This window comes from Chiloscyllium plagiosum, unplaced genomic scaffold, assembly GCF_037043375.1.
Source record: "Chiloscyllium plagiosum isolate Xiang-an unplaced genomic scaffold, Cpla_swu_hap1 HiC_scaffold_2, whole genome shotgun sequence".
NCBI lineage: Eukaryota > Metazoa > Chordata > Chondrichthyes > Orectolobiformes > Hemiscylliidae > Chiloscyllium > Chiloscyllium plagiosum.
Window position 1 is genome coordinate 106354108 of NW_028270140.1, and position 14457 is coordinate 106368564.

The 14457-nt window shown below is 39.8% G+C and overlaps 1 protein-coding gene across 2 annotated transcripts in view; it reads right to left on the reverse strand.

Annotated features, from left to right (window-relative positions):
- adgrv1 (adhesion G protein-coupled receptor V1) overlaps positions 1 to 14457 on the reverse strand; it is a 571861-nt gene that overhangs the window by 347367 nt on the left and 210037 nt on the right. For both annotated transcript variants that reach the window (XM_043709113.2, XM_043709105.2), the window contains 4 exons: positions 9552 to 9816; positions 8036 to 8158; positions 5260 to 5482; positions 40 to 244 (listed from right to left, as the gene is read on the reverse strand). In XM_043709113.2, the coding sequence (XP_043565048.2) occupies positions 40 to 244; positions 5260 to 5482; positions 8036 to 8158; positions 9552 to 9816 (816 nt within the window). The remainder of the gene's footprint in view (positions 1 to 39; positions 245 to 5259; positions 5483 to 8035; positions 8159 to 9551; positions 9817 to 14457) is intronic.

Below are 14457 nucleotides of genomic sequence, written 5' to 3' on the forward strand. Positions count from 1 at the left end.
ATATTTATTGATAAAGCAAATAAGTATGAAAATGAGTACCTGCACAAAACCAATTATCCCATGTGCATCATCATTCGACTGGATGACTATAGTTACTTGATCATTGGAACCAATTTCAGCTCCTCCTTTTGCATTTGTAAGCCTCACTGCAAAAGTCTCATCATCTTCTGGTATATCATCATCAAGAATACTTATGGCAATCACAGCATCTTTATCCCCAGGTTCAAATATGAGTTCACCAGACCTATTAATTTAATAAGTGACAGCATATTGTCATTAATATTTACATTAATACTGCAAGAACAGTAGCAATTTAACAGCACTGTAAAATACAACTCAGTTTTTAACAACAAATAACTTTCTCTATATAGCAGTGTTCGAGTGCTCAGCTAGTCGCAAACACCTTACATGCAGAGTTTCTTTGCAAGAGTAATTGTCACAGGTAAGGCAGCACATCAAATTTGCATTTGTCAAGATCCGACAAATAAGAAGGATAATAAACAACTCGTCTATCAACTGTGGGTATTGGTAAAAGGGCCAAATATTGAATTGTATATCAGAGTGACCTCTTACTCATCAAATAATGCAATGTCACAGCCATTTGCATCTGAATTGGAAACTGAAACTTGGATTTACAATCTCCTCTCTGAAAGACACTACCTTTAATGAAGCAGGATTCCCTCACAATTGCACTGAGTGTCAACCTATATTATTTGCTCAGTCTTGGAATGAACACATAATCATCTCACTCAAAAGCAAGAATGACCAGTGATAAAAGACAACAATTAAGAATGTACAGATTACACATTGCTAAAGGGCTCAAGGAATAATTGGTTTGTCAAGCTATGAGGAGAAAGTGAGGACTGCAGATGCTGGAGATCAGAGCTGAAAATGAGTTGCTGGAAAAGCGCACAGGTCAGGCAGCATCCAAGGAGCAGGAGAATCGATGTTTCGGGCATGAGTCCTTGGATGCTGCCTGACCTGCTGCGCTTGTCAAGCTTTGACCATATCATTGCAGAAGCCTGACCTTAATAAAAGCTGTTGATGGGTTTCAATTTTGGCAGCCAGGCAAACCATTTCTCAATGCAATCGTGCTCACTTTTGTGTGTCGGAAATCAATGAAGTAACTAACCCCAATCTATCCTCTTCACCCTTAAATAAAGATATCATTGAGTGCAATTTTTATGATTGCATCGGTCTTCACTGTAGAGGATACAGGCACGAAGTTTGGCAGATAATGCAAAGCTTGGAGAGAATGAGAGTTGTGAGGAGGATGCAAAGAAGCTTTGAAGCCGTTTTAGACAAGCTGAATGAATAAGCAAGAGCATGGCTAATAGAAAATAAAATGAATAAGTATGTTGTTATCTACTTTGGTAGGAGGAAAAGAGATGCAGAGTATTTATTAAATGATGAGAGATTGGGAAATGTTGATGTCCAAAGAAATCTATGTATTTTTGTTCTTAAGTCACTGAAAACGAACATGCAGGTGCAGCAATGAATTAAGGAGAAAAATTGTACCAGATCTTAAATAAAAGCAAGAAATGCTGGAAAAACTTAGCATGTTTGGCTGCATTCTGCTGAGAGAAAGAGAGCTAACACTTCAAGTCCAGTATGACTCTTCTTCGGAACTGCATGATGACCTTATCACAAGACTGTGTACAGGTTTGAATACTGTAAAGATGCCAGGCTTCAATTGCGTGGAACCTTGGTAAGACTGCATTGGGAGTATTATGTACATGTGTGGCCCTTCAGCTAATTCTTACAGCAGAGGATCACCAGACTAATTCCAAGATGGTGGAACTGTCCAGAGAGGTGAGATTGAGGAGACTGGAACTGTATTATCTTGAGTTCAGAAGAACGAGAGATAACCTGATTGAAATTTGCAAAATTCTCAAAAGTCAGTTACCTTGCCTGGGGTAGTGTGATGGTCAGAGGTGTCCAGAACCAGGGAACACAATGTTAGAGTAGCAGCCAAACCTACTGAGTACTGACGAGTAACTTCTTCGTTCAGAGAGTAGTGAATCCTAGAAATTCCCCTATCACAGAGTGTGATGGAAGGTCAGTCTTTGAATATGTTCAAGCCAGAGATTGATAGATTTCTAGGTACTTACAATATCATGGATATGGGGATAGAACAAAAGAATGGCCCTTGGGTGAATATCAGCCTTGATCAAGCAGGCTTGAGGGACTGAGTGGCTTACTCCTGTTCTAATGTTATTCTGTTCCCTGGTTTCTTGCTTTTATTTAAGATCTGTTACAATTTTTCTCCTTAATTCATTGCTGCACCTGCATGTTCGTTTTCAGTGACTTAAGAACAAAAATACATAGATTTCTTTGGACATCAACATTTCCCAATCTCTCATCATTTAATAAATACTCTGATCATCACACTACCCCAGGCAAGGGAACTGAATTTTGAGAATTTTGTAAATTTCAATCAGATTCCTTTCACTCGTCTCAACTCAACATAAGACAGGTCCAGACTCCTCAGTCTCACCTCATAGGACAGTTCCACCATCCTGGAATTAGTTTGGTAATCCTTTACAATAAGAGTGGTGTTCCACAGGGATTGGTTCTGGGCCCTCTTTTGTTTGTCATTTATATAATTGATTTGGATGAGAATATAGAAAGCATTGTTAATAAGTTTGGTGGCAGAGTAGACAGTGAAAAAGGTTTTCTAAGATTACAAAGGAAACTTGATTAAATGGTCCCAATGCGCTAAAAATTGGACTTCAATCTGGATAAATGTGAGGTATTGCATTTTGGTACAACAAACAAGGATAGGGCTTATCCAGTTAATGGTAGGGTTTTGGGTAGTGCTATGGAACAGAGAGATATAGGGGTGCAAGGTATACAGTTCTTTGAAGTTTGCATCACATATAGACAGGGTGGTTAAAAGGGTGTTTGGTATGCTTGCTTTCATTGCACAGTCCTTTGTGTATAGGAGTTGGGACGTTAAGATTGTACAAGACATTGGTGAGACCTCTTCTGGAGTACTGTGTCCAGTTCTGGCCACCCAGCTATAGTAAGGATATTATCAAACTGGAGAGGATTCAGAAGAGATCGACCAGGATGTTGCCAGGTTTGGAAGGTTTGAGATATACAGAAAGGCTGGATAGGCTTGGATCTTTTTTCATTGGAGCGTAGGAGGTTGAGAGGCAACCTGATTGAAGTTTATTAAATAATGAGAAGCATAAATAGAGTTAATGGTAGTTGTCTTTTCTCTAGGGTGACAGATTTCAAGATTGGGGGCATATTTTTAAGGTGAGAGAAGAGAGATTTAAAAGGGACATGTGAGGCAAATGTTTTACACAGAGGGTGACTCAGGTGTGGAAAGAACTTCCTGAGAAGTGGTACAATTACAACTTTTAAAAGACATTTGGATAGATGCATGAATTGGGTAGGTTTGGAGGGATATGGGCCAGGAGCAGGCAGGTGGGACTAGTTTAGCTTGGGATTATGTTTGGCCTGGACTGGTTGGATGGAAGGGTCTGTTTCCATGATACATGACTTTATGACTATGAATGAGTGGAACTTGACACTGAATAGGATACAGACATTAGATAAGATTAACTTTGCCAGGGTTGAGAATGGAAGCAGCCAGCAAAGAATTAGAATAGCTAACTCCAAGGTGGAAAAAAAACTTTGAGGCTACAAAAAAATGTAGATATGTTAAGTGAGTAGTCATGGATATGGAACAAATGTAATGTCCATTTTGGCAGGAAGAACAAAAGAAAATGCATAATATCTAAATGGTGAGAGATCGCAAAGGTTGAAGATGCAGTGGGATCTTCAACGTGTGGCCGAGTATATGAATCACAAAAGGCTAGCATGCATAAACACCAAGTAATTAGGAAAGCAAAGATCATGTATCATGTACGTCATATATTGCAAGAAGAATTGAATACAAAAGAAGGGCAGTTATGTTTCAGTTATACAAGATATAGGAGACCACATTTTGTTTCTTCTGATACATTTTTGGGATGTTGGCATCATTGCCTCGGATGGTGAATAGCTTCAAGGGAAACACAAAGGTGATGGTGGTGTTCCCATGTATCTGCTCTCTGGGTTTTTCTCGATACCAGTGGAGTGAGTTTGAAAAATACAGTGTAAGAAGCCTTGGTAAATTGCTGCACCACATCTTGCAGATGGTATACATTGTGTCAGTGGTGGAAGAAGTGAATGTTGGTGGACACATGTCAACCAAATGGGTTTCTTCATGTTGGGTGGTGTCAAGCTTCTTGAATGTTGTTGGAGCTGCCAACATTGTACCATGAACCTTAGAAACTCTCTTTGTGAATACAAAATAGGGGAAGCAGAGTCTTTGAATTTTTTTAAAGCAGAGATAAGTAGATTCTTGGTGAGAAAGAGGATGGAAGGATATCAGGGTGGGCAGCATTGTGGATCTAAGGTTTCAAGCAGATCAGGTTCAAGGGCCTGAATGGTCTATGCCTTCTCTTTGTATGTCCATTGGCTTATTTGAGAGTTTTGGCAGTGACTGAACTGAGGCAGATAAGATTGGATGGTGCTATGAAGGTCTTTGCCATGAAGAGAATGCACAGTCAAAACTAAGTTCATGGTTAAATAAATCAGCAATGTTGCAAACAGTCTGGTTGAGCTTAAGAAATCAAAAAAGTGACAAGCAAGAGAATTTGTGTCAGTAACTGAAGTTTTTGGCCAAGCAGTCTGGAAATACCAAGGTAATGGAGATGCTGAGAAGTGGTTGAGAGGTACAGCAATGCGCTATCAGAGTTTCCAGGTCACAACATTCAAAGGAAGGGCTGGACTATGAAAGTGGAAATCATATTTTCAGACCTCGGTACCTCGCTATCAACCTGTCTCAAAGCTGCTGATTTATAATCAGAACAGATGCAAAATTTAATACGGCATCTGGGAACTTTTTGTATGAACTTTGAGATAATGCAGTGACATGGTCAGAAATTTCCTTCAACTCTTTTTGAACTTTCTTACATCTTTTATTGACACAGACCACTCCATCCAGCTCTCTTCGGAAACCTTGGAAATCACAAAGCAATAAAGCAATGGGAAAGATGCACAGATCTAGCATTACTTAATATCACCTCAAATCTTTGCATTTTTATGTCCAGGAATAAATATTCACCTAGCCCCGAAAATGTTTTGGTCAGTGAATTTCGGTCATATCAAGATTTGCTCCTCTCATTTATTTTAACGAGAAAAATATGCATTTCTTTCAAATAAAGTAAATTTTAAAAAGCATAAGCAAATAGAAATTCTTACCCTGGAATAAAATCGGATTGGTTAGATACAGAAACTAGCTCATATACCCAGGATTCCAAATCACCTGCTGAAGCGATGAGGGTTTTGGTTCCATTAAATGAAGGCACAGTGACAGGAACCATATAATTTGCCGCAGGAAGTTCCAGCACTGATATAAACTGACTGGTTGCTGAGTTCCATTTGTAGAGGAGTGACCGATTTTCACCAGTCAGCAGGAGATGAACTGAAAAAAAAATTGGTATCTGCATAATCTGTTCAACTGATCCAAAAAAAAGCACTTTGAAGTTGCAATACAGCAGAACATTCAGTATGCACCACTTGGAGGACAAACCCCACCCCAATTCTGGGACTGGCAATAATTGAGAGTCCTCAATCTCATTTCAAAAGCATCTTGAATCAAGTTCAGAAACAGCACTAATGCATTCCAAACTGAACCTTTCCCATCTTTATAAAAAGCTTAACACTGGTCTTCTGATATAAAACTCCAAAACCTGAGAAAACTGTTGGCGGTTGTATTATATTCTGATAATTGGTAATGAGATGGAGAATAATTGAAGTTCAATTACTGAAAGCATTAGTACAAGTTAGCACTTAATATTAGATTAGATTAGATTAGATTACTTAGTGTGGAAACAGGCCCTTCGGCCCAACAAGTCCACACCGACCGCCGAAGCGCAACCCACCCATACCCCTACATTTACCCCTTACCTAACACTACGGGCAATTTAGCAAGGCCAATTCACCTGACCTGCACAGCTTTGGACTGTGGGAGGAAACCGGAGCACCCGGAGGAAACCCACGCAGACACAGGGAGAACGTGCAAACTCCACACAGTCAGTCGCCTGAGGCGGGAATTGAACCCGGGTCTCTGGCGCTGTGAGGCAGCAGTGCTAACCACTGTGCCACCGTGCCGCCAATATGTATTTTAGCTGATCAAATTCCAACTTAACTAGATTACAACCAGCAGTATATTGTTTGATTATGTTTATGAATGTGGTAATGATCATCATTCAGTAATTATTATTAGGCTTCATAGCTATCTAACAAAATTAGGTGCAAACAGATTGGGAATAAGCATTTTCTGATCTTCCAGATCACGATCTACCTCAAGAGACACAAACTTGGAATGTAGGGACAGAGCTCACTGGCATTAGAAGTGCCTGACGTAATCATGCTGGAGTTTCATTGAAAAATTAGCTTTGAGGCAGTTATATCCCACACCATTTTGTGATGTTCTTGAAATCACACACATAAATTGTACTTATAGCTCCTGAGTGTTACTAATTAAATAGAAGGATACCATGGGCTGGATTTTATGGGGTACTGTATTACCTCAGCCCCTGAACTAAAACATCAATTGGCAGCATTCCAACCCAAAACCTGGCTATCCTGCAGTAATTGGCCATCAACTCAGCAGTCCCAGAATCACCATTATCAAACAGTGGCCAAGCAGTCCACGACAAGAAGCATGGTGGAGCCTGTGTTTAAAAGGTAAATCCACGATTTTGAATGGGCCTGGCCAGCAGACCTAATGAGAGGGAAAGATGGCAGATTTGAGAGACCAGAGAATGGTTAAAGAGTGGTTAGAATCTTGTGGTGTGCCTTGATAAGCACAGTGGACACCAGGAGATATCCCCTACAGCCCTCCCAAATAGGTAAAAGTCTGCAGTGAAGCCTACCTCAATAGGTTTAAGGGAAGTTGCTGAACATCTTCCCCACCCAGCTTAATAGGGGAGAAAGTCAGCAGTGGGTGTGATGGTTGCACGAAGGCCACCTACTTCAGTATACAAAATCCCTGACCTTCAAATAAGGCAACGGGGTCCTTAATATCTAAGCAAATAAAGCTCAATAAAATCTTTCAAATTATTTCTGAACCACTTTAAGCTTTCATAAACCATTCTGCAAACAGCTGTACATTTTTAAATTATTATTTTATTTTATTATGTCTCGGTACACGTAACAATAAATTCAATTCAATTCAATTATGCATTTTGTTTTATCAGGGCAGTTACGTTAACTGCACTACTTGTGCCAGTAATGGGGATCCCTCTGTCTGAGGTGTTTGGAAGTCACTAGGGGGAGTATCAGAATTCACAAAGGGTTCTTCAGGGACCATTATGGGGACTACTGTTTTCTTTACCTATATTAATGGTCTAGACTTGTATGTGCTAGATATAGTTTCAAAAATTAGCGATAATGTGGATCTATTCTAAACTATGATGCACTAGACTGGAACATAACCTTCAAACATCCACCATGACACAATGGGCTGAGAGGACTTCTGTTCTGTAACCATTCTACAATCTATGATTCAATAAGAGGTGGTCTGCAATTATGTGTTGGAAAGCACACATCCATATCTCCACATAGGGGTCTATGTACTCTGATTTGAGAATTAGAGCTATTGAAGGTTTCTCTTCACAAAATAAACTGGAAAAGCAGTCTCAATAGCATGACTAATACATATGAGTGTCTGATTAACCATACTTTTGGCTGTTCCTTCAGAAAGTTCTGACATCATGTTTCCAAAGGTACTGCATCAAAGTAATACACCATGATAGCTATACCACAGTAGCCTAAATGGTCATGACTGCCAACATGCCATCAACTTTGTATTGAGGCCCAACACAAATACTTAGTTCTGCATTAGTATTGCCATCTGATTACATACATTGTATGCAATAATGTCTTATTCTCAAATCTTTCTGTGCACCATTTATTTTTCTTAAAGAATTTCATATTTGCTTATTTGATGAGTTCATGTCTAAAGTCTTACCAAAGTCTGAGGAAGGAATAAAAAGGAAGATACTGCTCACAGTCTGAACAGGAATCATCTGAACCAGTTTTAAAGCAAGTTGACCAGTCTCCCAAATGTACACCAGACAAGAAGAGTGGTTGCCTGCGAAATGTAATAAATGCAAACTTAGTTAAGGCACTGGTGTACAAGTAATATGCTATATTCCAAAGTGACTGTGAGAGAGAATATAAAAACCTTTCAGCAAGTAAGTTTAATGACAACAGTATCCTCCTGGGATGTCAGTAAGCTGTAGTTTAAAAAGCAAACTATTTCAAAGAAAATAAGGTTCATTCAAATAAGAACAGCTAAAGAATTTGGCAAAAACAAATCTGCAATAGAAACATGAAGTCATATCTGACCACCAATATCTCCGATCAAAGGCTGTGAAACACCCTTCTCACAACCATGTATTGCCAGAGCACTATTATCAACATGAATCTGCACAAATATCTGAATTTAGCTGCTGCACAGCCACTAGACTCTACAAAATGGATGCAATGATTTGGATCTTGTCTTGACAGTTGCTTGGAGTGGTGGGAGTGGAGTTGAGTTTTAAGTTTATGATCTGGCAGATGTAGGGAGGATAGTAGTTCATACGGAAGCCTCGATGTCACCCAGGAGCAGTGTTTTAACTGGGATTTGAGGCTACAGGGGATGTGGGGTTAGGTCATGAGATCAGGGGCATCAATGGTGTGGGGAACTTGAAAGAGTTAGAGTGAGGGTGGAATATGCAACCACAGGAGTTTGGCAACATAGGTATACTGGATCAAGCTGGATCGAAATGAAAAGACATTTACCACATGGATCCAGAAATCCTTATCTTCCAGAAACTACCAAGTTTATAAGGCCTACCTACTCAACCTATCCTTACCCTGTTTCCATTCTACCCTTTAAATTGGAAATGGTGGATAAAAGTGAAGAAAATAGCCTTATATGATTATTTCAATTGCCATCCTATCCCTCCTGCTCACCGTCCCCTGCTCACATTAAAACCAGAAAGGGCATGCTGTGGGAAGGATTCAGATTTTCATAAAAACAGTTCAACCTCACACTGAGCCCAAACATGACCATTTCAGCCATTGAAATCCTTCTCTCTACCCCTCTCCACTGAACTGCATTAGAGATGAAAGGGTTGGCAGGTTCATTTCAGTGGTGGATATTGGTTGAGTAACCAAGTGGTTTTCAGTAATAACCTTAATTTCAACCTCGTTGGAACTGAACTTCCAGGATACAACTTCAATACCATAACCATCAGATTTCAAACCTCCAACCCCCCACCCCCTCAATATCTTGAGTTAATAAGTATATTAATGCAGAGCACACCCATCAGAAATTCACTGAACGTGAGCTTTTTTGTTTCTCAAACTTGATATCAAAAACATGGCTCCACATGAAAGAAAATCCACACAAATGCATATATATGTTGGTGGCACTACTTTTGAATGCAATGTCAATTTAAAAATATATCACTGAAATTAAAAACCCATTCACTGACCGCCAATTGTGGTGTTACAAAAGACAAAGTAAACATCAGCTCCAACAGTCATGCTGCTAACATGCGTTGCTCCTTGAACCATCAAATTTTGTAGCTTTTTGAACTGGTCATCACTCCATTGATAGAAAACAGATACTTGATTGTAGCTGGACTGGGAAACGGCCAAGTACAAATGATTTCCTCGATTAAACAAAGTGAGGCCAGTGGCCCCATGGGTAGGAAGGTTTTGGTGTGGAATAAACAAATGCCCAGTCCATCTATAGATCTGTGAATATATTATTTGAAATAGCATGTTAACTTTGGACCTAAGAGAATGTTCAATTTATACATTGTGGTAGGAAGTCACTGTCAAAACAGATTTTTTAACTTTAGCTGTGACAATATCATGCAAGTTTTAAAAAGACTGATACAAATTTCACCACTTTTTTTGAGTTTGAGTGACGATTTCCTAATCCAATCTACATCAGAGTGTGTTGATTTCTGGTTTGATCATGTCCTTAATTACTTTCAGGCCTTGCTTGTGATAGACATTTTCTTCAGAACCTTTTCAGAGATGTTTATTAAGCACCTCTGGAGCAGGTGGGACTTGAACCCAGGCCATCTGGCTCAGGGGTAGAGACATTACCACCACACCACAACATTAAACTAGGTCAGCAGTTGATCTATCCTTAAGTACCTGTGCAGCAAATAATGGTGCTAACATCAGAGAACCTGGCTACACTTGAAGTTCATGAAAACTCGCAGATAATGCTGTCCTCATCTCATTTTGGGTGCTTCTAACAGGACCGGTTTACTCAATGTGCTTACAGATTAAATTCATTAATCTATACACCTTTATTGTCCCCCTCTCTCAATAACTTGTCTCGCAGCACTTAACTCCAAGTAATGATGTTCATCCCTCTAGATCCTATTCCTTCTTCAGCACTGTAATCTCTGTAATCAATATCACCTCCCCTCTGCATTTCTTTCATTCCCTATCTTTCCCGGACACCTTGCATCCAGCTCTGTCTTAATACCCAGCTCTGTCTTATTCCATCCTCGTCTCCAATATAATCATAACACCACTTTCCTATGTGGCTATCTGCCACTGCAGCTTCGAGACAATATTTATCTGTCAGGCAAAATTACCTTATCATTAAACATTACTCCTTGCATGATTGTGGTGTGTTGAACTTTGTTGTCACATTTCCCACAACAAAACTTTTTAATTACTTGTAAAGCACTTTGGACAGAGAATTCCAAAGCTTCCTGACCTTTTGAGTGAAGAAATTTCCTATCTCAATCTTAAGTAATTGGTGCCTTATCCTGAGACTGAACTGCCAAGCTTTAGTTTTTCTGACCAACAAAAATTATCTCTCAGCATCTACCCTGTGAAGCACCTTCACAATCTTGTATGTTTCAAAGAGATTGCCTCTCATTCTTCTAAACACCAGAAAATATAGATCCAATTTAGTGAGTGTCTAATCATAAAATAATCCCCTCAGCCCTGGGACTAATTTGGTGAACATTCATTGTTCTGCCTCAAATGTAAATATATTCCCTTAAATGTGGAATGCCTAACCTTACAGTGATCCAAATGTGATATCACCAAAAGCCTTGTTATAAATATAAGAAGACGCCTATATTCCTTCATTTAAATCCACTTGGGAAGAAAAACCAACATGCCATTTGCTTGTCTAATTGCATACTGTATGGTACCTGCATGATAACTTTCTCTCTGAACATCAATGTTTACAAATCTCACACCTTTTAAAGAATGTTCTGTTTTTCCATTCTTCAGAAGAAAGTAAATAACTTCACGCTTCCCTACATTAGTTATCCATTCACTTAACCTGATTGTATGCCTTTGTAGCCACTTTGCATTCTCACCCTCCCAACTTCTTCTTTCTACTACAGCTTGATCAGACATGTGCGTAATTTGGGATACGAGCAAATTACCTTCATTTTTAAAATGTCGAAAAGCAAGCTACTGTAATCATTTCATTGGGATACACACTCTGTCGATAAAGAAAAAAACACACTACTTAGGCAACATCCACCCCCCTCTGTCCCCACTGATAATGGAAAATAAATTCTGTTTGTCACAATAGTTTAACATAGTCACCTTGCTCTTGTACTCTGGGCCCATATTAATAACGGCTAGTGTATTTATGATTCTTTAACCATTCTCTCAATGTGTCTTGCCACCAATACTTTACACCCATTATATACACACGTCCCTCTATTCGAGCCGTTCCTTCAGAGGGATGCTCTTTATTTTATACTGTCTCTCAGCATTCATCCTACAAAATGAATTACTTCACTTCCGTGCATTGCATTTTGTCCGCCAGTTATCCAATGCCACCCATCACCATCACCAGTCCTCTCCAATCCCAATTTCACCAATATGTCCTAGCTCTATTGAAATATTACATTCTGCTTTATGGTTTACAATATTTACAAGTTTATGTAAATTTTCAAACTGCCCTGTACATCAATGTCTAGGTCCTTTATATGTCAGGAAAAGCTGGGGTCCTGATTCCTAGGGAACTCCATTATAAACCTTCCTTGAGTCCAAAGAACAACCATTCACCACTACTCTTTGCTTCATGTCACTGAGCAAATTATATATTCACATTGCTACTGGCACTTTTATTCCATGAACTTTGCTCCAGGTCAGTTGTGCTGCACTTTATTAAATACCTTTTGGAAGTATATTATATCAACAAAATAGTTTTCATCAACACTATAACCTCATGAAAAATGTTTTCAGCTTAACAAAGCATGCTGGTTTTCCTTAATTAAAATGCATTTTCCCCTCAAAAATTATTTGTGTCAATTTATTGTTTCTGAAATCTTCCCAGTTACTGAAGTTAAATTGACTGGCCTGTAGTTGTTGAGATTAGTTTTTCTTTCGGGGAGGCAATGGCCTATTGGTATTATCATCTGATTATTAACCAAGAGACCCAATTAATGTTCTGGGGAACTGGATTCTATTCTGGTACAACCTGGGATTAAGAGTTTAATGAATCCACTGTCAATTGTCAGAAAAACCTATCTGGTTCCCTAATGTTCTTTAGGGAGAAAAACTGCCAACCTTACTTGGTCTGGCCTGCATAGAACATAGCACATGGAAAAGTACAGCACAGAACAGGCTCTTTGGCCCACGATGTTATGCCAAGATTTACTTCTAGTATAAAATATAGTAACTTAACCTACACACCCCTCAACTCACTGCTATCCATGTACATGCCCAGCAGTAGGTTAAATGTCCCCAGTGACTCTGCTTCCACCACCACAGCTGGAAACGTATACCATGCACTCTCAACTCTCTGCGTAAAGAACCTGCCTCCTTTATACCTTCCTCCTAATATCTTCAAACTATGACTTCTCATACCAGTCAATCCTGCCCTGGGGAAAAGTCATTGGCTATTGACGTTATCTATTCCTCTCATTATTTTGTACACCTTAATCAGGTCTCCTCTCTTCCTCCTTCTCTCCAGAGAGAAAAGTCTGAGCTTATTCAACCTTTCTTCATAAGGCAAGCCCTCCAGTCCAGGCAGCATCCTGGTAAACCTTCTTTGCACCCTCTCCAAAGCCTCTGTATCTTTCCTATAGTAGGGCAATCAGAACTGGACACAATATTCCAAGTGTGGTCTCACTAGGGACTTGTAGAGCTGCAGCAAAACCTGGCAGCTCTTAAACTTGATCCCCCTGTTAATGAAAGCCAAAACACCATATACTTTCTTAACAATCCTATTCACTTGGGTGGCAACTTTAAGGGATCTATGTACTTGCACACCCAGATCCCTCTGTTCCTCCTGTCTTTAATCCTATATTCAGCATTCGAGTTCGACCTTCCAAAATGCATCACTTCACATTTATCCAGGTTGAACTCCAGCTGCCATTTCTCAGCCCAGCTCTACATCCTGTCTATGTCACGCTGCAGCCTGCAGTAGCCCTCTATACTATCGACACCTCCAACCTTTGTGTCATCTGCAAATTTACTAACCCACCCCTCAACCTCCTCATCCAAGTCATTTATAAAAACTACAAAGAGCAGAGGCCCAAGAACAAACCCTGTGGGACCCTACTCAACACTGTCCTCCATGCAGAATACTTTCCATCTACAACCACTCTCTGCCTTCTGTCAGCCAGCCAATTCTGAATCCAGATAGTCAAATCTCCCTGTATCCCATATTTCCTGACATTATGAATGAGCCTACCATGGGTAATCCTATCAAATGCCTTGCTGAAGTCCATATTCACCATATCCACTGCTTGAGCATTGTCGAGCTGTCTTGACACCTCCTCAAAGAACTCAATAAGATTTGTGAGCCATGACCTGCCCCTCACAAAGCCATGCTGACTGCCTTTAATCATACTATGCTTTGCCAAATAGTCAAAAATCCAATCCCTCAGAATTCTTTCCAAAACTTTGCTGACCACAGACGTAAGACTGACTGGTCTGTAATTGCCAGGGATTTCCCTATTATCCTTCTTGAAAGGAGGAACAACATTCGCCTCCTTCCAATCCTTTGGTATGACTCCTGTGGAGAGTGCGGAAGCAAATATCCTCACCAGTGGCTTAACAACCTCCTTTCTTGTTTCCCAGAGCAGCCTAGGATAAACCTGGTCTGACCCTGGGGACTTAGCAGTCTTAATGTTTTCCAAAATTTCAACTTCATCAATCTTGATCTGGTCAAGACTATATCTCAGCTCCTCCAAGTTTTCACTTACAACAAGTTCCCTTTCCTTGGTGAAAACCAAAGCAAAAAGCTCATTTAGGGTTTCCCCTATCTGCTCAGACTCCAGGCACAAGTTCCCTCCGCTATCCCTGATCTGTCCTACCTTCTCCCTGATCATTCTCTTATTCCTCACTTATGAGTAAAACACCTTTGGGTTCTCCCTAATCCTTCTTGTCAAG